Here is a 24364-nt window from a genome sequence, read left to right as displayed (position 1 = left end):
GTATGCTGATTTGCACAAACATCTCACTGGCTTGCCCATGTGTCTGCACAGATGTGGAAGTCACTCTGATTTACCTCTTCAGCACTGTCTCAGCACAGAAACCATCAAATGACTAAACAGTCTGTTTCCTAATTAAGCCATATAAACCATTGCTGCTACCCAGGTTAATGCAGCACAATAATAAGAATAAAACAAAATTTAAGACGTGTGGAAAGTGGTCCTTCTCTTCCTTAAATAGAGATATTTTTGTAAAATATGTCAGGGTAAGCAAGAAAATGGTTTGTGATGTAAATAAGCATTAAAGTACCTCCATAACAGAGGTCAGCTTCCTTGACCCCTTTTCTCTCCAGGACTGGGAAGGAGTGGATCAACTTTTACCTGGCTTTCCTAAAGGAAATGTGTGCTTCTCCTTTCACAAACCTCTGGTGTGCAGTCCCTGACAGTGCCTTTAAGCTGCCAAAGTGCAAACTGATCAGGTGGATCTGCTGAGAGCAGATAGATCTGGTAAATGAGCACCATGAACCCAGAGACACTGTTCAGTGGAATAACACCACTGCAGAATGCTCTCCAGTGGACAGTGCCCTGCTGTGCCATTCTACTCACTAGATTATTCTTAAAGGCAAGTTCACATTTAATAAACACCACCAATATTAATGTTTATGTTTGCATAAGTAAGTAAATGAAAGCAGTTTAGGGGGGCGGGAGGGGGAGAAATTGCAAAAAGTAGGTCAAATACCCGCAGTACATCCAGGCACACACTCAAGGGAAGAGTGGAGTTCTCAACCCTTTTACTAAAATCATCCTTAATCAAAAGCTTCTGTACCCAGTGAAGACACTGAGTTAGATATGAACCAGCTTCTACTGAAGAAAGACATCATGGAAAACTCAAAACCTGAAACATTTTTCTAGAACGTGCTTCACAAGAAAGGCAAGATCCTATAGAGTTCAGAGTAGAAAAGGACTGTCAGGTCCTTAACTAAAAGAGGGAAAGGTTGGTGAGCAGGCAGCGTGGGGAACACAGGGCAAACACACAGCTGACAACCAAAAAATTACCAGCTAGAGTGTGTCCAGTGCTAAGGCATGCTTCCTTGAAATCTTCCCTTAAATTAACCAAGCTCACACAGGAGCTTTGCAGCTCTGCACAGTCCCACCCCTGGGTTTTCCCAGCCTACCATGTCACCCTCAGAGGAGGAGACCTTTCCACGGCCTCTCAGCAGCCAACAAGAGGGACAGAAGCAGGTTTTGGCTGATGGCAAAGAAGGCAGCAAGACAATAAAGTTGCAGTGTAACACGTTTTTGTTTCACACACAGAAACAAGACTAAAAATATTGTTTTGGCCTGCCAGATCAATTTAGTGTGATCTACACACCAGAGGAAATAAAACAGCAGGGTTTTTTTACGGTAGAGCAAATCTTAGAATGAAAGGACACGCTTGTTCCAGTTGGCACTCAATATTCTCCAGGCATGAGCATTAAACTTGAACTCCAAATAAGCAGGTGATGATTCCAGCTTGCTCATCTAAATAGTGATAGCTTTTCAGAATTAATCTATTTTCAATTAGCTTGTGTAACTACATGGTATAATAAACTTCCTTGGCTTTCACAGCAGGTGGCTGAAATGAGTCTTGTAAGTTCTTACCTATTTCTGCCCTCCACAAAGAGAATTTAATGATCGTTAGAATTTTCCCTTAAATTAAAAGTCTGCAAATTTTTGCTTTTTCTGTCTCTGTTACAAAAGTGCCTTCCTAGTGTGCTACACAGGTTATATAAACAAACTTTCGTCTGGAAAAAAAATACTCGAGCAACAAGACCACAACAGCAGAGCTCATCAGAAGTGTTTTAGCACAGTTCATTCCATGACTGTCCTCTCTGCACTCCAACAGCACATCCTTACTAAACTGCTTAGCCCATAGCATTTTATTTTCATGCCAAATAAAACCACTTTTAATACCAGAATGGGAACAAGGCCATGGCAGCCCTATATTTATCATATTTTATAGTCATATCTCTTCTGTTACTAAACAAAAAAAAGTTTGGTACCTTTGTCAGTGTGAGACTAATTAATGCAATAAACTAAGTTTCTTTAACAGACAGATCTTCATGAGGTTTCCCTTCCCTGAAGACAGTGCAGCTGTACTAATTTTTATCAGCCAAGGGTATGCAATCTCTCTCTCTTGGCTAAAGGCAAGGAACATACTAATTCTCATCTGGAAGCGAATTCCTAGGCCAATCAGTACTAGGAAATTTTTTTTCCTAGTTTGCATAAGGGTCAATTATTAAGGAAATGGTGTATGAATCAATTTGAGTTCTTCCTAGTCACATTTAGCACTTCAGTGCAAAATTGAGCAACGTGTCATCCAGCAAGCACTTGGCAGAGTTCTAAACAAGTGAAAACCACAGACAGAAAGATGAAAAACTGGCCTAGGAAAAAACCCCACAATATAAATACAAAGAGAAAACTAAATGCTAAGAGATACAGGAGCATAAAGGACAAAAACACCATAGAAAACTCCACGGATCAAATCTTACTTCCCATTCCTGCCAGGATCCTACCATTTTCACACGAAGCTCAGACAGCCCCTTAATGGGGCTCAGTGTGGTGATCATGATCAGACCACAGCACTAGTGTTTTTGAGAACTCCTCAAAGCTCAGCTCATCAATACCTCCTGGGAATGCATTTTCTTTCAATGCTTTTGGTGTCCATTTGGCACCCAAATGTTGCCTCGAGCGGGTACACTCTGGTGCACAGCCTGCAGCCATCGCTGGGCTGTGCAGAACTGGAGACTGGGTGCTAAAGGAACTTTCTGCACACTCAGGTATGACCAGATTTGAGCTCTAGCAGAGCAAGGATCAGAATGCACTTCAGATCTAAAGACACCTCAGGGAAAACATTCTGCTCATTCCTTCCTCTCTAGTTCTGCTGTTTCTCTTGGGTTTTCTATAGATGTTAGGGACCAGGTTTAAAATCATGAACAGACGACTTTAGCTGATGTCTTGGAGAAATCATAATCTTGTCAATTTTTTCTAATTATTCCAAGCAATAAAAATCTATCAGGCTTCAGCATGCCTTCCCCTTAACTTGAATATCAGCACTGAATATATTCCCAAATACCATTTGAGACTCCTGTGACAAACACACAATTCAGCACCACTTCTCTCTCTGAATCCACGCCCTAATCAAGAGTCCACAGGTTCCCCTGCTGTAGCAGATCAAATACTGGGACTCAAATCCCCTCTCCTATTGACCAGACTCAAGAGCAGATCTGAATCAAGTGAGTCTTACATTCCACAACTGATGCTGGAGCCAAAACAGAGTAACACTACTACCTCTTTCTTCTCTGTCTCCCTTTCCAACACTTCTCTGCTGAAAGGGCTGATTCTGTCCTTTTCTTACGCCTCACTTTTGCAGGATCAGGACCTGGGTACCAAACTCCAGCTGCCATCATCACAGCACTGCTCACTGCAGGTGAGGATCTGCACTTTGCAGCACAGGATTCAGCAAACTTTGAGGTGGGGAAGGGAGACAGACAATCTTCTTGAAGGGACAAGGCAAGGCAGAGCCTGAACGTAGAGGACATGCAAATGAGACACAGCTGGTGCTCACGCTGCAGGGATATGAGATGCAGCAGGAGAAACAGCAGCTCTTGAGGAATCATTTTGCTGAAGTGATTCTGAAGGCAAGAACATAACTCTATTCCTGGTCAAATGGACAGTACTCATGCCCTGGCCTCACACAGGCAGGCAGAATTCACACTAGAATACAATGGCAAAAGAGCTGCAAATGCCAAACTGCAATGAGTTGCTGGCACAGCAAATTATGCTGACAGCTGCCTCATTTCACAATTTCATACTCAGAATAAATTCTGAATTTGTTCTGACATTAGTGGAAACAAATTAATCTTCCTCTAGTTTACTGCATGAAATTTAGTGTTTACACAGTGAAAAAGAAAAGATATTTTCAGTCAGCTGCAATACCTCAAAATCCCACTAAAATGATTAAAGTTATTAGTGCCTCTTCAGAAAAGCTGCATCAGATTGCCAGGCTGGCTGATTTATAGCTTTACTGATGAGAATCACAAGGGTTCCAGATGACCAGAATCTTCTCCTTCCTTCTGCCTCTTCCAGGCATTTTTATAAAGGTAATTATTTCCTTTTTGTGTTTAGTTTATGTCTGACAACAGTGAGGTCAGAAAGGAGATATTCACTTTTCATCCACAATGACATGCACAAAAGCAACAGTCTACCTGCATGGCCCCAGTGAACGTGTTCTTGTACTGTACTGAGGATGACAAACACACCTATGAACGACTGGGAGGGAAGAGGGGAGACACAAGGCCATAAAGTATGAGCAACAGGCTAAGAGACTCTAATCCACCTCTGGATCTCACCTCTGTAATCTATTTTCACAAACTTGGTAAAAGAATACAGGGACGAAGCAAGTAACTGTAAAGGGGGGGGCAGAAGGGGGACATTGTGTATCTCATGGAAACCTAACTGCCCTCATTCCATGAACTCTGTTCCTCCCCTCCACTGATGCACAGCAGGGGTGATCCCACACTGCTGGAGATCCTGAGAAGAGTGTAAGCTCCTCTCCCAGAGCTGCAGCTCTGCAGGTAAGTACCCAGTCTAAGGCACAGCTGTTGGATCAGGTTCTGCCACACCCCCCAAGCAGCAGGGACAGGGCCCAGGGGTCTTGGTCAAAGCACTCGTCTTTCAAAGTACCTGAACACCCAGCTGGGCCCAAGGAAACCTAAATGCCAGGAGACTGTTTTTATCTTCTCTGCACTGGCAAGGTTAAACACTAAATTGTGTGACTGATGGGCAAACAAACATCACAACAAACTGCAAGAGGATTTGAAAATCTCTGCTTCAGAGGCATAAGGACTACCAAAGACCAGCAACCACACGGAAAGCTCATAAGGAAGGGTTCTGAAAATGCAGAGAGAAACAGCACGAGAACTCTGTTCAGTGTAAAGCAATACCAGTCCTGGCCTTTGCAGGCATCTGCCCATGCTCCAAACTGCCACATCACTAACACAAACAGGCAGCTCTCATCCGGTGCCACTGATGCTGGGCTATGAACAGAAAACCATCATCTTTACAGTTTGTCAAGTAGGGGTCCCAGAAAGGGGGTGCCTGTGTTCACTCACTGCTCTGCAATGGTGACCCCTGCTCACCACATTGCACCAAATTAGTACAGACACAATTATCTTCTTTTAAGTTACTTCTTCTCCTATTCAACCACTCCTCTGCTTTGACTTAGAAAATAATACTGAAACTGCTTAATTTTACCCAAACATACAGCACATGCTTTCTAACTGTTCCCTGAATCTATTTTAACATATTTTTAAACTGTCGGTACAGCCAAACTCCATCTTCCCAGCATTAGGTCAGAATGAATTTTTTATCCAGCCTATGGTGGAGCGTTCAAGTGCTTTTCTTCACTCCAAAAAAATCAGCTGTTTTGGTTTTCATGCTCTTTAAAAAGCATTGGACTTAACAACATGTTTGAGATGCAAAGAGTAGAGAAACTTGAATTTACGTGGTTCAGTTCTGCATGCAGTGTAATGAAACCTGGTTCTTACTGTTTCTACAGACTATTTTCTGTTCATGGCAGACCGTGTGGGCAAGTAGCAGATGTTTCCTTTTAGTTTTCCATATGACTGTGTGAATGCCCAACATGTGAAAATTATTTTCTGGCAAGGGGTGTTATGGGGAACTCTGGCTCCTTTTGTGCTCTACACATTTCACTCAGGTTTCCTGGGGCTCTCCTTTTATCCCCAGGATGGTTATTCAGTCTCTTGGTGGAAAAGTGAGAACACAATTACAGCATGCAGGCTTTAAGCTTGGCAACAAATGTCTCAAGTGCACTCTAGTGAGAGGGGAGTTCAATTAGCTTTTCTGACCTTCCCCTGCAACTTAAGAACTATTTGGTAATCTTCTTTTCTGTGCTCTGCACTGTTGTGAGACATGGCTATGCTCTGACATATTTTACATCCAAGGAGTAAGGGCAGCAGCTCATGTTCTCACTCACACAAAGGTGTTCCTGAAAACCATACAGCAAAGCTGAATGCAATGAGCAGAAATGCTGGTTCGAGGAGTACTGTCAGGACAATCTTCCTCATAACTTTCAGGCACATGTGGGCTTTAGACACACTGCCCTTCAGCTTGCTTTGCTCAGTGCTCTCATAACCCTGGGAAAGCCATGTCATAGAAAGCCCAGCAAGAACGGGGGTGATGAGAGTGCCAGATCCCAGCAGAAGAACAGTCCACATGAGACTGTGGAAGACTCCTTGTGAGGCAAAGTGCCCTGCCAGGACCAGCCCATGGATTGTAAAATGCTCTGGTGTCTTCTGGCATGAAAAGCACTGTACAAAACCAAGTTGTTACCACTTCTTCTGAGCACATGGAGAATTACTCCAGTTTGCAGGAACTTCTGGGAGGCTCTTTAAGAAAAAGAAAAGCGATCCCACTGCAGTGTTTTTAAATAAGCATCTTTCTGGGAAGGTTATTTGCTCCACTTTGTTAAAAAGTTAAAATGGAAGCAAGCATTGCATTTTTCCCCCCAAGCTTTTACAGGTGTTCACAGCACACCTGCTCCCTAGCACTGAATAGCAGCATAGGAGTGACTGAACATGTTCAGGAGTAACTTCCCTTCACTGGTTAGGTCAAGCTGTGAAATACTGAGCCAGAGAGGGACATTGATTTCCACTGACAACTATCACTCAACAGTTTCTGCTGCTAAAAGAAAAATTTTTTGTGAATCTTTCTGCTGAAGCTTTCAGAACACATGTGCTATTCATTTATCTCCATAATAATGGTTTCACATACTGTCTGGAGGTAGGAGGAAGATATATGATACTATCTTTGCATTCTTCATTCTTTCCGTGATCAGTAAAATCATGAAAATATTTTAAAAAACCAAAACAGATTATCAAGAAGTCAAAAATATTACTCACTCTTGCAATTTAGTTTTGATTCAGACCTTATTAGTAAATGTAAAAAAAGGACACAAAACCAGTCTTTATCCTATTACCAAAGGAAGAAAAATAGACCCAAAAGAGACAACAAAGTACTATGTGTTTCAGCATTCAGCTGCAGTGCAAGATTAAAGCTTCTGACTTCATTCAGCTCCATTAAAACCCCTTAGGTGGTGACAGCGGTGTGTAACAGGAACTGGTTAAGCTCTCATCTACATTATGGTATCGAGCCCATTCCAATATTCCTGGCAGTTCTGAACATGGACAGCATTTAGTGGCTGTTCCATGTTTATCTGCTGTACATCTCAACCAGTCTGCACTCCAGCAGCAACTGGAGAAGAACTTGGAAAAAGCTTTGGAATCACTCTCATAATGGAGACGTGATATCGTGCCCTTGCTTTTGGCTGCTCCACAGCCCTCTGGGAGCAACAGCTTAGCTGAATTGCCTAATTTTCCTTGATAGGCAAGTTGACTGTGTCACAGAGAATTCCCATGCCCAAGAAGGGTGATAAATATGCAAGAGGCTGTGTGTTCACTTAATACCTCATCCTCCTGCTACTGCTAGTCATGTGCTGTTCAGCTCTGAAGCAAGGAAATGGCCATGTAGATAACTCACACTGAACCATCCAGCCCAGGAATACGATGTATTGACTGTATGAGGTCTGGAGCTGTATGAATCAATGGTTCTGCAGATTTCTACACAATTGCAGTAAATCTACAGTGGTTGGCAGCAAGTTTTCCTAAACAAGGCACTAAAGACAGCTATGCCCATCTTTCTCAGTATTAAGGCCACAAGGTCATATGAAATATCACAAAACTCTCTTTAATTTCATCAAAGAAGGCGTAAAGTCTTGCGCTTCACTGTTTAAACCAAATTCACCTTCATTCATTCAAAGAAAACCCTAAATATTAGGCTTATGAGCTGCCAAAAGCAATATAGTCAGCATTGAGATTTCCATAACCATGTGCTGACGTTACACTGTCCTTGTTGCAATGTTATGCTACATGCGTGAAACTGCTTTGCAAGGCACAAATATTCAGAGCACAGATCTGTTACAGATCTATGCCAGAGCTTCTAGCTTCAATAATTTAGGCACTAGAGCTGGTAGGAGGCAAAATTAAATGAAGCCTATTCAAAAGTTATCCAGGTTATTTTCATCATTAAGTACTTGCATTTACATACTCTTTTTGGGTAACTTTGTCTTTTCCTCTATTAAGTAACATATTTTAGCATGAGACAATATACTTCAGTGTTTTTCAAGCTAAAACATGAATAATGAAGAATTTCAATTCTGAATTTACTTCCCCCTGCATTTTTAGGTCATGTCAGAGTTCTAAGCCTGTTCCATGACCACAACAATTGCCTAAAGACTGAATTGGCTGTAACTGCCTGCAACCAACATTAGACATGTGACACCATATAGTTTTAATACTGCTACCAAAAAAAAAAAAAAAAAAAAGGAGTGTGGACTACACAGCAAATGAGATCCAGCTATGAGTTTACTTAGAGAGAAGGTCCCTCTGAGAAATACCAAAAAAAGGTGCAAGAGGTTAATGAACTCAATTTTTATATTGCAGCAATCTAATTACTATGTTTAAGTTGATAAGCAAACATCACTATACTGGCTCCAGAGCAATCCTGACAACATTACGCAGTTTAGTTCAACTGGTGATCACAGTTCGGGTTTGCTGGAGTACAGGGACAGAAACAAAGCTCTCCTTGCTACACTTAGCTCAGTAGCACTGGGATTTTCTGCCCATATAGAAATGGAACCTCAGTGGCACTGAAGTCACTTCTGATGCATCACTGCAAACAATGAATACACCAGTAAAGCCCAGAGTTAAACTTCTTCCAATACTACAGCACTTTGATAAGATATGCTCATACAAATACTGATAAATACTGTGGATGAATTAGAGGGGAAAGGTTTTTGTATTCTTCTGTGATCTGTAACCAAGTATTGTACATTTTAACATGATTTCTTCTGTTTACTGTAACTGTTTAATACCCAGGTTTTAAATGACATCTATGCTTAACCAAAGTCAAGTAAAACTCAAAGCAGAAAATATTTTTCTACAACAAAAACATACGAAATATGCAACCTGCTACTACAACAATTATTTCTGCTACAAATTTTCAAAGGGCATAGATATACACGTTGAAGATCATGAGTAATCAAAATTACAATGGAAAAAACAGACATAAAAGAATTAGGAAAAAGAATGAACTAGAGATGAGAATTGGAAATGAAATGATGGATGGGAAAGTTAGAAGAAACTATACAGGAAAGAAAAAAACAATGGTGGATAAGAAGATGATGGGACATGAAGAGACAGTAAAGGACTGTCTGCCAAAGAAGATAAGATCAAAGAAATAGTATAGAAAGATGAGATTTAAAGAAGGTAAAAGAGACTTCAGAAAATCCCATAGATAGGATATTTAGAACTGCTTTCATTTGCTTAGATATGCTGCCACTGGACTTGATACAAAAGAATTAGGTCAAGATGGATCATTTAGGGCAAAAAACAGCAATGATTTTTTTTTTTAAGAACTTCATGTACATAAGCAACCACACACTTATGCATATTTTACTTCCTGGTTGGTGAGGAGTGTCATTTAATGGCATCATGTATTCTTTTGGATGCAATCAAATGCAGCAAGCAAAGATGGTGTGACCCCTCCCCACTAACGCCAGTGCCCTAATTAGCCCCTTTCTCAGGTGGTGCTGATGGATCTCTGAAGCTGATTTACCTACCAGCTGTGCAATTCTGCAAAAGCAGCTTTGATCTTCTTCACTGAATTATCCACTTCCTCTTTGATCATCACACGGTATCTGGTTAGAGAAACAGTGCAACGCTGCAAGTCTTTTACTGATTTTTCAATGTTTGGCCCTAAAATAGAAAACCAAAATTGCACAAAAGTCAGAAAGCTGGTTTTGGCTTTTCTGAATGAGGGGGCAGGAACAGTTCAAAGTGTTATTTGCCCAAATTAGGATGAAGTGGTTATCCTCCTGAAGTCCATAAATCCAGCTATTCCTCAGTCCTTCCCTGCTGCTCCTCAGTTTCTAAACTCACCTCCCAAAACAAATAAATGTTATAAAGGTACCATTAGTTTAAATTATTTATTTTAAATTTCCTTTAATATAATGTTAAATAGCCCATAAATTGTTTTACTCATTTTTGTTATGCTGAACATGATTCTGCTCTCAGTTTGCAATACATCTTCTTCACATAGATGAACTTCCATTTTTTTTCCCTAGAGGCCTCAGCTCTCTTACCACCTCAGAATACAGCAACCAGAGATCCAATTTACCTCTTTTTTTAACTGAATCATCTGTCTTTGTTTCAAGCTGGGTTGTAGCATTGGATGATTTAACTGAGGATGATTTTGACTTTGGCCTGCCTGGGTTACACTGGAGTTGAACTGATGACTGAAGAGGCTCAGGCTGTTCTACTCCATTCATAGTCTTTGGGCTTAATTCCACAGATAATCTCTGGCATTCTCGTTCTCTGTCTGCAAGAAAACAACATTAAGGATGAAAACAGGGAGTTATAAGATTAGAAAAGATATGAAGCCTTATTGTTAGGGCAGAATGACTTTATGCCTAAACACTGGACATATCAAAGGTGTTTTCACTGGCACACATCCTACAGGACCTCAGTCAGCCATCACAACAAACAAAATTGTTTTGGTTATTAAACACTAATTGGAACACATCTATGCTTCAACAGTCTAAAATGAAAACCTCATTAAAAAAACCAACTCTTTCATGCTGATATGAAAAAATACCTCATAACATAAAAAGTAAACTACCAGCCATAATCTTTACCCAAATATTTGAGAACAGAACTAGAGAGGAAGTCTGCTATGGAAAGCATGGACTTTAATGTTGAGATATATATATATATGTATATATTTATATATCTCTATATCTCACACACCAAAAAACGTTCCTCCTTTTATCTTCATTTTAAAAGCACTGACTAAACATTCCTATCTGAAATACTTACCTTGCCTGATTAAAGATTTCTATCAAAAGCAGCTGCTAAGAGGAACTAAGTAGGAAATGAAACTATGTCAAAGATTAGGTTCCTGGGTTCAACAGCTTCAGAGGGATAGGATAACAATGCCTGTGCCTGTTTGGCTGCCACAAGATGACCTGGTTTCCTCTTTCCAAGACTCCAAAGGGATTCAAGATATCACCATCACGACAGAGAGACAAGCAGCCAAAGAATGACTATGAAAACTGAAAGGTGAGGCCAGCTATTACTGCCACTGTGAATTTTACTTAAGGAAACAAGCACAGCCAATGATTTGTTAACTCCTTTTTCTAATCTTTGTACTTATTTTGATAAATGAATGAATGATAGTTTGTTCTGAAGTTGCTCTTTATGCATCACTTCACTCAGCTGATGATGTGTGGTGTCTGGAGAAAAGGGGCTTGTCAGATTAACAGCTGGATTACAGCCCATGGAGTGACATTTACACTGAGGGTTACCACATGGATAGCTGCAGCATATCAGCTAGTGACTTCTTTGTCCTGGCTGGGCATTAGGACAGGTGTAAAGTGTATCTCAGTTTTCATGGCAATCACATAACACCAGAGGAACAAGGAGGAACATCAGTGCTTACATTTTAAACCAGCTTTTGCTTAAGGGCTTTAAAAGGTGAGTCTGAAAACAGAAAAGGTATCTTAAATAAAACAGTAAGATAATAGTGAAAGAAGTTAAAGAAACCTGTGAATCTGTGCAAGCAAGAAACAGCAGTGATGCAGAACTCTGAGCATGCCAAAGGTTCAAGGCAGACACCAGTCTCACACACAGTGAGGAACTCTCTTCTGAGATAACTGCCATTAACCCTGTTCAACCCTGGCTGCAACTCACACTAATGCAGATAGCTTTGATCTATAAAGAACGTTCTTTCCACTGTCAGTTAAGGCTGGCCTTGCTAAATAGCTCTAACAGATATTTCGAAACAAGCAGACTACCAGCTAACCTACAGAGAAAGGCCAGAGCTTTTGGGTTCTGTCCCCAAGATTAGATCTTCTGAAATTTATTGTTTAAGTGCAAAAGTGTTTTTAAAACTGCATTTAATTAGCTGCTTTGGTACACTTGTCAAGACCAATAACAAATTTGACAGCTTTTTGCCTAAAAACACTCACTTAGAACAATGATACTCTAAAAACGTTTCAATCACCTTTTGTCTGCAATATACTTTGACACTGTTTCTTGCAAAATGACACATGAGCAATTTTAAAACCCATCAGCTGGATGACCAACAGAGACTAGCAAGCAGTGATTTCGTACGCTGCACTAGACTTCCAAATTTGACTGAAGACAATCAGCAGAATTAAAAACACATTAAGAAAGTCGGCATCAAATCTGCAAAGACCTGGGCCAGCTGAGAAACACGTGTAACAAAATCTAGGGACAAAGTCTCTGTCAAATACTTGAAAGAGAAGTCAAAGGTTTGGCTAACAGTAGCTACAAGTCAACTGCTGCACGGTTGAGTACTCGGTGCTTTGGAACTTCAGCACTGGTCTAACGTGTGACACCCGCTGCATTAACACTCAAGTATTACCACACCTGCCAGCAATGCAATGGCAGCAGCCCAAATAAACTTGCTTTGAAATCTGCTGAGCTGCCAGCTTCAAAATGAGTGGTTTATCTTTTTATAACAGCTTGCAATGCAATACCTTTTAAATCAAGTGAACCTCACAGATTCTTTGGTTGAAAGAAATAAAAAACCCCATACCTCCTGAGATATGCACAGGAAGTTAGAAAGATTCACTAAAAATCTTCCTACGTGAAAAAATAATTTCTAAAAGTAGGAAAGACATCAGTGTCTGATCTGCATCTGGTTTTACCCGGGTCCCCACAAAAGCAATAGCATGGCAAGGCAGCATTAAATATCCTTCCAGTGCATTCACACACCTTCTTTACAAGGGAATGCGCAGAAAGGGTAACAACAACAAAATACTTCTAACAAAGATGGAATAAGGGCAAGAAACAAACAGATCTGAACTAGAGGCAGCACACATGTTCTCCTCTATCATTTTCTACTCCCTTTTGGTTCCTGAAGTTCCTTCCAGGCAGCCAGGATTTTATGGCTCTGAAAGACCTGATCTTACAAACTGAGAGTTGGTATAGGCAAAGCTTCAACCTCACGTTCCTCACGGGAGGAAAGTATTGAGGGACTGTCAACAGACACCTAACTGTGATCCTTCTAATCTGTGAACTGTCTGAAGGTGAGGGTGAAATGACTACAGGAACATTAATTTGATATGGAAGGAACCAAAATAAACAAGCCAGACAAAGACAATACAAAGGAGATTTCAACACAAGAGGGAGCAATATGAAACTGGTGCACTTTGGACTCACTTCAGCATTTCAAACGGCTTTAGAAGAGTCTGTATGACTTGCTCTGAAACCACAAGGGCACAGATGCTGGCCCCTGAAGGATCCTGATCACCTTTCTATTCTATTTAGTTCCATGTATTTAAGCACAAATGTAACAATATGTACATAGGTGGCTTCTGACCTCAAGGAAGTAGCTATTATAGTGGCTGTGAAGAAAAGGATTCTAGTGCCACTGAAAGTAAAGAAGAAATTCTTTCCTTCTCTCTATTAAACAATTTGCCAGGAACTTATTTTACTATGCAAGGAAAACCTGAATATTAAAGTTTCAGGTTTTCCTTTCTCTCTATTTCCTTTCTTTTCTGTCTTTTTTTTTAATCCCTCTCTCCCCCTTGTTTTTGAAACAGAAGATATATATGAAAGTTGAAAAAATTATAAAGCTATTTGAATACCTCATTTGTCACTTGTAAAAGCAAAGAAAAATTGAGATAGTTGCACATATAATGGGCAAAAAGTAACTCTTCAATGTGTCATGTCAAAGTGGAAAAAAAACATGACTCAATCTCAGTGACACAGAAAGAAATCACTAACAGCATGGATAGTCTTCCTGCATTCAGGTCTTTTACCCCCTAGAAAATGCTCCCCAGGAATAGATAATTCAGTTTATGTACTTTATTCGTGCATGTATCATTTCAATAAATGACACTCTAAGAAGTCTGATTTATACCACAAATGTTTCCTTCTTGCAGAATAAGTGACAAGAATGCTTTTAGTATTATGGAAATGCAGAGTTTTCTGGCTTACGAAATATTTTATCTGAAGTAAGTGGGAGTCTTTAGTGAGGGCAGGAAGTGTATCTCTGATCCTTTAAAGTGAGACATCAAATTTTTAGGACAAGATTTCTTGGTAAGGAGTTTTGTTTGCTTGCATGGTAAAAATACCATGATCTTTATGTAAATGGAGGCTTCGCTATTGCCAGTTAAAAAGGTGCCCTCTGTCACATGAACTGACCTCTGATTTCTGGACAGTCCAGTGCTGATCCTGCAAATCCTGAGCCTTTGTTCTCCAGGGAAGTGGTTTCCAGTTTCTGATTGGCAGAACCACGGCAAGAGTTGTCCTTGGAGCATCCATTCATATGACAGTCATGTATTCTCTGGGGCTCTTGAGATGCCTTCTCAGGTCCATTCTTGTTTTTAGGATCTTTATTGCCTTGAAGCTGTTTAGATTTGCTTCTTTTTCTCCTGTTGTTCTAAATGGAGAAATATCGCAACAACAGTGACATCATCCAATGCAAACCATACACATTCAATATACAATCAGTAAATTGCCCATAATCCTAAATTGCCATAGAAGTGACATCAGTGTAATGCAGTTTACAGGCCACGATGTGCTCTACAATACATTGTACCGGTTCAGCTGAATATATAAACTGTTTCAAATAAAACCTGAAGCCCCACAACTTCATCTTCCCTGCCCTTCCACACAAAATACTTGCACTGTGTAATGGTAACAGAGCCTCTGTTAAGACGCTGCTCAAAATGTTTTGCACTTAGAACAAGCAGTTCCTAAGCACTCAGGGAACATCCACATAGTAATACAGGTAGACAGTGGTCATGGACACAGGCTGGTCACTGCTACTGTAGCTCTTCCAACCATAAAGAGGAGCCTCCATAACAGTGACTCACAGGGCACCCTTCTGCTACAGTTACAGCTTGGAGATACTTCGAGTATCATATCTGGGATATGATCTTCATGCTTCTGTATCTGACTTGACAGTGTCCCTAATGTATGACTAACAGAAGACTTCTACGCACAAGTTATTTTTGCACCTGGCAGCACAAACTCGAGCAATGTAAGTGGCTGTGACTATCCAGGATACAGCTGCTTATTTAAAGTGTTTCTGCACATGGGCTGTTTTGGGATTTGTTCTGTACTTGTCCAGGGTCTGGCTCCCACACACATGTACACGTGTGTGCTGTCCCAGAAGCCCCCTCAGAACACTTGGGCTTAGCAAGACAGTGACAGATGAAGAGGATTAGAAATAGTTCACACATTTGATTTCAAGTGCTCTGTTTACACGTGTGAATGAAGCCACCTATGCCAGAAAAGGCAAAATAAAAGCACTAAATTCAAGTACAAACAGATCTAAAGGCCTTGATGCTCAAGAGCAAGTTCTTACCTTCTTTTTCCCTGTCATATTCCATTCCTTTAGAACCTGAGTTGCACTGCCTAGAGAAAGGAAAGATAAAACATTTGAACAAAAGTTCAGCTATGAAAAAGAAGTGCGTTCAGGAACAGTTTCTAGTCTCCTAGCTGAGCAGCATTTCCTTTTGTTGGAAATTCTATTATATGGGGAGAACAAAATGGGTACTGATGCCTTTTTCCTCCTTAGTTACCTGTTTTGATTACACCACATACAGTGGATGGTCTACTTGGCACTACTGGTTTTTTTATGGACTTCATTTCACAAATGATGGAGTGTGTGTGTAACTTAAAGCATTAGCATAAGCCTCAGAAAAATCAACACTCAAATCTCTTGCCTGAAAAGGGAAGCATCTCAGCACCCTTGTGTAAACACTGAGTACAAACCAGATAGTCCATTCTGACTCTAGAGCATCTAAAACTTTAAAAAACTCTTGGCATTTCTATCATATATTTTCTATCTGTTACCTGTCACATTCAGAAGATATACAAACATAAAAAATAAAGACTTAATTAACATCCAAAATAGTAATTTAGTGAACTCCTGCATAAATTCTGCATTGCACAAATGCAGTAAGCTTAGGCCCGGTAGAAAAAAAAAAAAGTCAAAATTTATGTTGAAAATATTTTCAATTTTGTATACTTGAAATTCTGTCTGTCAGCCATAATGAGTTGATTAGACAAATTTATGGAACAAAGCAAGCAGAGCCTTGGTTAGACCAGTGCCAGCTGCCACGTTAGAAGAAAACTGTTCTTCTGGTTAACATAATTATTTTTTTCTCCTGGACCATAACGCTGAAAATAGATGCTCATGGTAAGCGTGCAGCCTGAATCGTCATCCAAATTACTAAGGCACTATCTTTTTAATCACAATCAGATCAAAGGTCTTCCGCTTGAATTTTAATCACTGTACAAATCTGATAAATATTCATTTATTATACTTTTCAAATGGATTTCATACCCAGACATTCTTCTCACTTCTTCCAGTGAAACTCTTGATGTTAGTATTAAGAAGAATTGCTGTTTTCAGACCACCATGAGCAATCAATCTGTATTCAGCCACAGACGTGTGAAGTTTTCAGATGTACCAAAATTATTTTTCTATCACAATAAGCCAGGTCCAAGATTATCTGGTAAACCCATCATATACATTAGGAAAGGTTATGTATATTGCTAGCAGTGCTAAGCCTAATTTGTAAAAAACAAAAATGTGTATGGAATCCATCAAAGCCATATTTTCCTAGGTGACATAAGCAATGCAGATACAAGGCTAAGAAAACTTCTATTTCATGTATAACTATATACATACCTATATTTAGTGTCACACATACATACTTAAGTACATGTTAAGTACAATCCCCTCTTCTAAAGGTTTGCTATCTTTTGACAGGCACTGTGTTTCATTAGGAAGAAATAAATCCGAACATTTGCTGCCCATTTTGCTCTGTGCTGCTGAAAGTAGGTGATCTCATGTGACAGTTTTGTTTTCACAGTAAAAACCAACGCACTTATGTTGGCTGGTGGTGTCTTTGCTTTGCTTCCCTCAGCTTCCCTGTGAACACTGTGCATGGTGAGGGTTATTTTAAGGATTCCCCCAACTAACCCCCATTTCTTCCTGTTGGGAAATGCACTAACTATCCAACTCCCAAAGACCTCATTTGAACCCATCAGTATAATTTGTTGAACACATCCACAACGCAGCTGATCAGACATTCTGATTGTGCTTAAGTAGGTAAACATCAGCATAGCAAATAAAACATTTGAACCCTCTTTCATTGAAATCAAATTTCACATATAGAAGTAAATTCACAATAGAGCCATCACCTAAACACCACTCCAGATACAAAACAAGCTAGGAAATGATCTCAGGAAACTAAATTTGAACGTGTTTTGATTCAGCATGCAGCACCTCGGAGAGAAGCCCTGAAAGGAGGTGCTGAGCCTTTTCATTCAGCCCGGCACACCCATGTTTGTCATTGTCTGTGGCAATGATTTCTCTGCGAGCGTTATTTCAATCTTAGCAGTTTTTGTCATTCATATGAAAAAACACTCCAAGTGCTAGATTCATTCTATCCACAGTGGCAGCTGCATGGATCTTTTCTCAGGCTTGCTACTGTTTCCAGACAGTAACAAATATTGGTCGTTTTCAAATGCTCGCTCACAGACTTCTGAATGCAAGGCACAGTAGTCATGAAGTGATGAGGTTCAAGCAAAGAACATCTGAACTCAGGTACAACAGTTTGTTTTTCTTCATGACTTAGCTGCACTCTTGCAAGGTTTGCATTTGCCCTGTTTCTTCCATACAGCAGATGAACAACACGTGGCTACGAAAACACTTCCCCTTTTGAGTACTCATTGGAAACAATTCACAGGCCACAAGCTATTAGGCTACTTAAAAGTAAATTGAAAGTAACTTACTGAATAGTCATGGAACAATCCTCCACTAATTTACCCAGAACATACATTACAGGAAAACCAAATTGTTAGATGCCTCACACTTTCCTTTTCCTATGTGTGTGCACAGACAAACTCAATTCCATAAATTTATTAGAATGTCTACGCAGCTGCCTGAATCAAAAAGAACCATACAGACCTGATGGAAGAATTCTGATGCATTTATAAATAGTCCAGTTTGCTTGCACCTGCTTTTTGCATACTGGTAATTCCTAGTGTATCGTGATGCTTTTTGCATGATACATTTTAGTAAGTTAATCCAAACCAAACCCCAAACTATTCGGAAGTAAAATGGATATGAAATAAGCAACTTGCTGAGAGCAAAAATGAGGAATTTTTAAGATATACAGAGCTTTTGAGACCACTGAACTTCTAGTAGCATTTATGCAGCCCCCAGCTACAGAGATTTTGAGAAGATTTGCTCACGGTGTGCCACCATTTCTGCAAAGGGTTTCTCACAGACTTTGGTGAAAGTTCAAAATACTTGACATTATATATTTATCAGAAAAGTGTTATTTAAATACAGGTGACCTTTCATTAGAGATGATCCAGATTTAGAATGGCTTAAACTTCCGATGGAGTCTTGCCTCAGCCATTATAAATGTCAAGGCTATTTGCAAAATTCAGATTGAGGTTTGAATGTCAATGTATGCATCAAGTTCAGGGGTTTAGGGGCCTGGTTATCTGCTTCAGAACTATCCCAAATTCTTCTTAGTTACTCTATCTTTGATAGTGAATCATTTCCTGACATATTTACTTTTAAAAGCATTGACTTTCATGTGGAATAAAGAAGGAGGTCAGCAACAAGAATGGCATCAAAAATGGCAAAGTCAGGTAGAACAGATAAACAGCCATGCCAAACTCATAGTGTAAAGAAGCAAAGATGCAGACAGAGGGATCAATTATTAAAAAAAAATTTAACTAAGTGCCACACTCATCAGATTCCAGAAGAAATATAAAAGACATTTTCATAGAATATGCTGAGTTGGAAGGGACCTGCAAGAATCATTGAGTCCCACCCTTAGCTCCACACAGGACCATCTCCAACAATCTCACTACGGGCCTGAGAGTATCATCCAAATGCTTCTTGAACTCTGTCAGGCTTGGTGTTGTGACCACTGCCTTGGGGAGCCTGTTCCAGTGCCCATCCACCCTCTGGGGGAAGAACCTTTTTCTAATATCCAACCTTAATCTCCTCTGACACAACTTCAGACCCTTCCCTTGGGTCCAATCACTGGTCACCGCAGAGAAGAGATCAGTGCCTGCCCCTCCTCTTCCCCTCACAAGAAACTTGTAACTGCAATGAGGTCTCCCCTCAGGCTCCTTTTCTCCAGGCTGAGCAGACTAAGTGACCTCAGCTGCTCCTCATACACCTTCCTCTCAAGGCCCTTCACCATCTTTGTTGCCTTCCTTTGGATGCTCTCTAAGCAAAACTGCCACAATATCCATGCTGAGGCTGTGCCAGTGCAGAGCAGGACAATCCCCTCCCTTGACTGGCTGATGATGCTGTTCCTGATGCCCCCCAGGACACAGTTGGCCTTCCTGGCTGCCAGGGCACTGCTGACTCATGTTCACCTTGCCATTGACCAGGACCCCACCTCCCTTTCCGCAGCACTGGCTTTCCAGCATCTCATTCCCCAGTTTCTACGAACGGCCAGGGCTGCCCCATCCCATTGCAGAATCAGGCACTTTCCCATGTTGAACTTCCTATGGCTGGTGATTGCCCACTATTTTGAGCCTCTAGAGACAAGAAGTACCTTTAGCATGCAATTGAATCCCTCACTCCTTGGTGAAAAAGGTGCACTGCACTCACCATCCATGAAAGCTTGAACGGCCTTGTCCACGTTGTTATCAAACTGCTGCAACACCAGGACTATCTCATTATTGCTTTTGTTCGGAACAATTGATCGGATTGCATTGATCTGGAAGGAGAAGAAAAGAAGACAACAGCATATGGGTTTATCGTACTCCTTTGGACAACAAGGTACCTCTGTGCCAATGCTCGCCCGTGTAAGTGTCTGTTACACTTGACATCCTCACGAGCACACAGCAGTGTGTCTGTACAGAGCAATACCCACCCTGTCCTTACCTGGCCCAGGTAAATAATGAAGCAGTTTCTCCAGGACACCAAATCATAGAACTGGTAGCCAGTAATCCTGGAAACAAATCCTACCCTCAGTAAGAGTGGGAGAACTAGCTTAACTAAACCGCCAGAACTTGGCCTTGCTTCTTTCCTAGATGTTCTATTTGCTGCCATGGATCCTGATACATCACCTACACAAACTTGGTGAGTACACAATTACTACAACAAGGCTATTGCATGGCCTTGCTACATCAAAGTTATGATTGGTGTTTTTTTGATATCTGAAAACCAGGCATATGCATGAAAACAGTCACAGGCTAAAACAGCATCATTTTCAAAAGCTCTAGTGGCTGCTCAGTCTGCTGTTCCATATACAAGTGGCCAGGAAGCTTATGTAAAAAAATCCTGAACAAAGGACATAGGAAGCCAAATGCTTCCTTCAGGAAACTCAGCTGATGGATGAGGTGTTACACCCACAAGTGACTCTGGCACACCGTGCTTAAGTTTCCCAGCATTTGTTATTGCTGTACTGTCAGTATCCATTGATATCAAATGAAATTGGACTCATGATGTTTTAAATAAAATATTCCTTGTGGAGTCACACTGTTAATTTACTTTCTCATCCCTATGTAATATAGCTGAAAGTTAATATTTATATAAAACTTAATTGCTATATTATTTTAATGCTACACAAGCTTTACTAGGTAAGAGCAAAATAAAAATATTTAAATATAATTAGCAAAACAAAATCCTATGATAGTACTCAAAAAAAAAAAAAAAAAGATAACCACTGCTAAACCCAGTCTAGTTCTTTCAAATTAGGTTTTTGAGCTTCCGTATCAAGATGTCCAGCATGTATTTACAATCAGAAACTTGCTATTGCCCTGCAAATGTTTATCTGACACCCTTCTTTGTCATCTGTGTGAATATAGTCTTGATTCAAATGTACTTTATTTACTGCATCACAATGTCATCATGCCAATTGTGAAGCAGTGGTGGTCTTTTTATTGCACTGTGAAAAATAATAGTGAAAAAATAATACACAAAGATAGAGCTGTTCAAGGGAACTAGCAAGAGCATTCATACTACCTTGCCTTAGCTGCCTGGTTAGATGCTAAAGGACAATCTGTATGGAGTCTCCATCAATGGAGACATCAGAAGGTGACCAAGAACACTTAAGTGCTCAGATTTATGACCAAAAAATCTTGTTTTGCTGTAGTATGTTCACCCCACTCCTCAACTGCTGTATTTCTGTCCTGTATTTTAATATAAACCGTGAATCATTTCAGGCTCTGTTAATGCACAGTGACTGAGGGCTCAGATTTGTGACACCTGCTGGACTTCAGCAGTACAAAAGGTTGATACTCAGCCCAGCACATAACTTTAGCACATTTACTGAAGGTGATTTACTCTGCTCCTGTCCATCATCCTGTCACACCTCTCTGCAGCTTCACAGTTGCCCATAACACATTTCAAGTAGCAAGTCCAGTCCTGGACAGCCCAGGCCAAATGCATAATTCAGAAGGCAGTGGAGTTAAAGCACTTGTCTACTTCCCAAGGGCCCTTTCCAAAGGCCTATCCATCCAGTGTTGCCACCCTACAACTGAGCAAGGCTTGCCCAGGAGCCAGGTCCCCAGACAACAGCTGGCTGCTTTAGAATATCTACTCCACACAGGCTGAGCAGGGTGCAGTTCAGACAGACCAGGCTGCCAAGTGGACTGCTCAAAGCAGAGACTGTCATTGCCAGAAACTGTAGAGAAAATCCTTTGTCTGCTCAAGTTTCTCTCTTGAGCTGATGTGTGTGCATGGGGAGGGAAGCAGTGAGTAGGGCTCTCTGCTGTGTACTGCAGGCATCCAAGTGAAAACTAACCCAAATCAATAGGATGTGCAGAGAAAGGCCTGGAAAAAGGAGTTAATTAACCTAGTGATTGTGGGTACAGGCACGCTATTTACTGATAAAGCTGCAACAAGTATGAAATGAGCTGGCTCTGTAATAATAGAAGTTGGCAAAGACACCAGGGTAGAACAGGCCACAAGCTGCAGTCCATTTTAAGTGCAAGCTGGTACCTCCCAAACGTTTTCACCATGTGGATTATATCTTCACATTCTCACAAAAAACTCCCCTCTTCTTTCACAATCATGTGGATCATCTCCCTGCCTACTCAAAATTGCATAATCTCCTTGTGGTAACTGCTTACAGGAAAAATAGTAAAAGGAAATATCTAGTGTATTCTAACCAACTTTAAATAAAAGCATGGGGATTTCATATGGCTTCTAGGTCCTTCTTTGCTATGAAAGGTCTGGAAGCTTCAAGAAGCATCTGGAAACAACCAAGAGAGGCTAAGACCACAGAATGGATCAGGCAACTCGCCACACAGTGCAGTTTGGAAACTTCTCAAAGATGTTAAGAAGAACATCTGCGGGGTGGAGAGCACTGACACACAAGAACTCGACCAGGCAGATTATGTTTTACACTAGAGAATCTACTGCTGAAGACTTTCTGTTTGCACTGTGTGGTCTTTGTTAAAAATTTTTTCATTAATAGAAAAACCAGAATTAAAAGCTAAACTGTGCTTCATCCAACCAGTACTATAATTAAACACAAAAAGGTTATGGAAACATTCTAGTTTTGGAGATAACCCAAAAAAACCAAGATGATGATCTTAGGGAGAACACTCGCCAGTACAGAGAAAAGAAATCAGATATATGGCCAACACTGTGGACACAGTCCTGGTTTATTTGGACTATAAAAAAAAAATTGATTTAGGGAATATGAATGTACTACAGAGTTCAACAGTTCTACTGCTCAAACCTAACAATATTCTTTGTTGACTGCTGTAAGAAATACACATTTATCTTTCTACTTGAAATATAAAAAAATTGGAGATGCTTCCCGAAAAAATTCCTCAGGAAAGAGCATCAGATTGCAGGAAAGCATCCAGGACCTAGGAAATTCCAAATCAGGAGCTGCTTACACTTTTTTACTTTGCTTCCCTCCTGTATGTATGTGATGATACCCAGGATAGTTACAAGTTGTTAGTGTTTCTCCTTTCCAGATTTGTGCAGTGACTTATGTAAGACAGATGCAAACTAAAATATGCAACAATCAGTAAGATATGTCAATATTAAAGAAAAAAAAAAATATATATCTCAGTTCAGAAACAACAAAAGCTGATATAAACCCAGAATTCCAACAGAGCAGAAATCCCAAAAGGTTTTCTTCTGAAACAAAGTATTTTGTCTTGAAAACTCTTAGGAAGAAAATGGCATAATTTTACCATACTTTTCCTGGAATTTCAAAGACAAAGATCTGTGTGCCAGACATCAGGCCTAGAATACAAGCACTGTTTGACTGATGTTTTAATCCAGAACACACTGGAAATGCTGTACACAGGTAATGAAAAAGCCAGCAATTACTGGACCTCCAGACACGTAGCTGCAAGTCTCAAATTGTGACCTGACAGTGTATCTGGGAGGAGGACAAGGCATGTTGAGGGAAACTAGGCCATATGACAGCCTTAGCCTAGAAATGCCAATGTCAAGGTCACCAATATTCCAACTCTTAACCCTTTTACCTTGATTTCAAATATATGCACAGATTTCTATGTCTGAAGCTCAGCTCTGTCCCCACATGCAAAACATGGCCCATATAGTTCTGGAAAGGGACATAAAAATATAAAAGAAAAAGCCAAAGGGAGAGGTAGGAATCCATCCTGACAGCATATGCCAAACACAAATGGTGCAGGTCATAACAGACACACCACAGACTGTGATGAACAGAGGGGAATCAAAGCTCCAGGAACACTTGATAAACAGAAGATGACAAGGTGGACTCACTTAAAGGGCTGAAGGTGAGCTGGATCCAGGCAGCCCAGGTGTGCTGGCTCCTCTCTGGCTCACCTTCTAGTTCAGGTGGTAAATCAGCCCTTTTGCTAGTACAGCTGTACACCTCACCAACTTACAACCTTCAGCTGAGAGAAGTCAACCAATTCCCAATCCAGAAAACTATACAGAGCTCATTTTTATTACTAGGTGTGGTAGGATGGCTCCAGGGCAGGAGATAACTCCTAACTTTATCTCTCTAAAGTTACATCCTCAAAGTTACCAAAAACATCCATCTTCTCAAGATGTAAGCAACAGATTATGGAACTAGAATAAGCTGAGAATGTGTGACTTCCCATCAAACTCCTTTTAAAAAATATTTAGCATCCTAAGGGATGAAATAAATTACAAGAGCCAAAGAATCTCTTACCATGCAATGGTACTGCATTAACAACAAACAGTCTGC

At 40.4% G+C, this 24364-nt stretch overlaps 1 protein-coding gene across 1 annotated transcript in view; it reads right to left on the bottom strand.

Annotated features, from left to right (window-relative positions):
* Window positions 1-24364, bottom strand: part of SPATS2L (spermatogenesis associated serine rich 2 like) — an 80543-nt gene that overhangs the window by 10900 nt on the left and 45279 nt on the right. Inside the window, exons 4-8 of the mRNA XM_050339608.1 lie at window positions 19807-19915; window positions 15517-15566; window positions 14349-14586; window positions 10294-10494; window positions 9737-9872 (exon numbers count right to left, since the gene is read on the bottom strand). Coding sequence (XP_050195565.1) covers window positions 9737-9872; window positions 10294-10494; window positions 14349-14586; window positions 15517-15566; window positions 19807-19915 — 734 coding nt within the window. The remainder of the gene's footprint in view (window positions 1-9736; window positions 9873-10293; window positions 10495-14348; window positions 14587-15516; window positions 15567-19806; window positions 19916-24364) is intronic.

Source organism: Myiozetetes cayanensis, unplaced genomic scaffold (assembly GCF_022539395.1).
Source record: "Myiozetetes cayanensis isolate MyiCay16 unplaced genomic scaffold, myiCay2020 scf9, whole genome shotgun sequence".
In the NCBI taxonomy this organism is placed as follows: Eukaryota; Metazoa; Chordata; class Aves; order Passeriformes; family Tyrannidae; genus Myiozetetes; species Myiozetetes cayanensis.
Note: the sequence above shows the minus strand (reverse complement) of the source record. Positions and strands in the feature narration are given on the sequence as shown.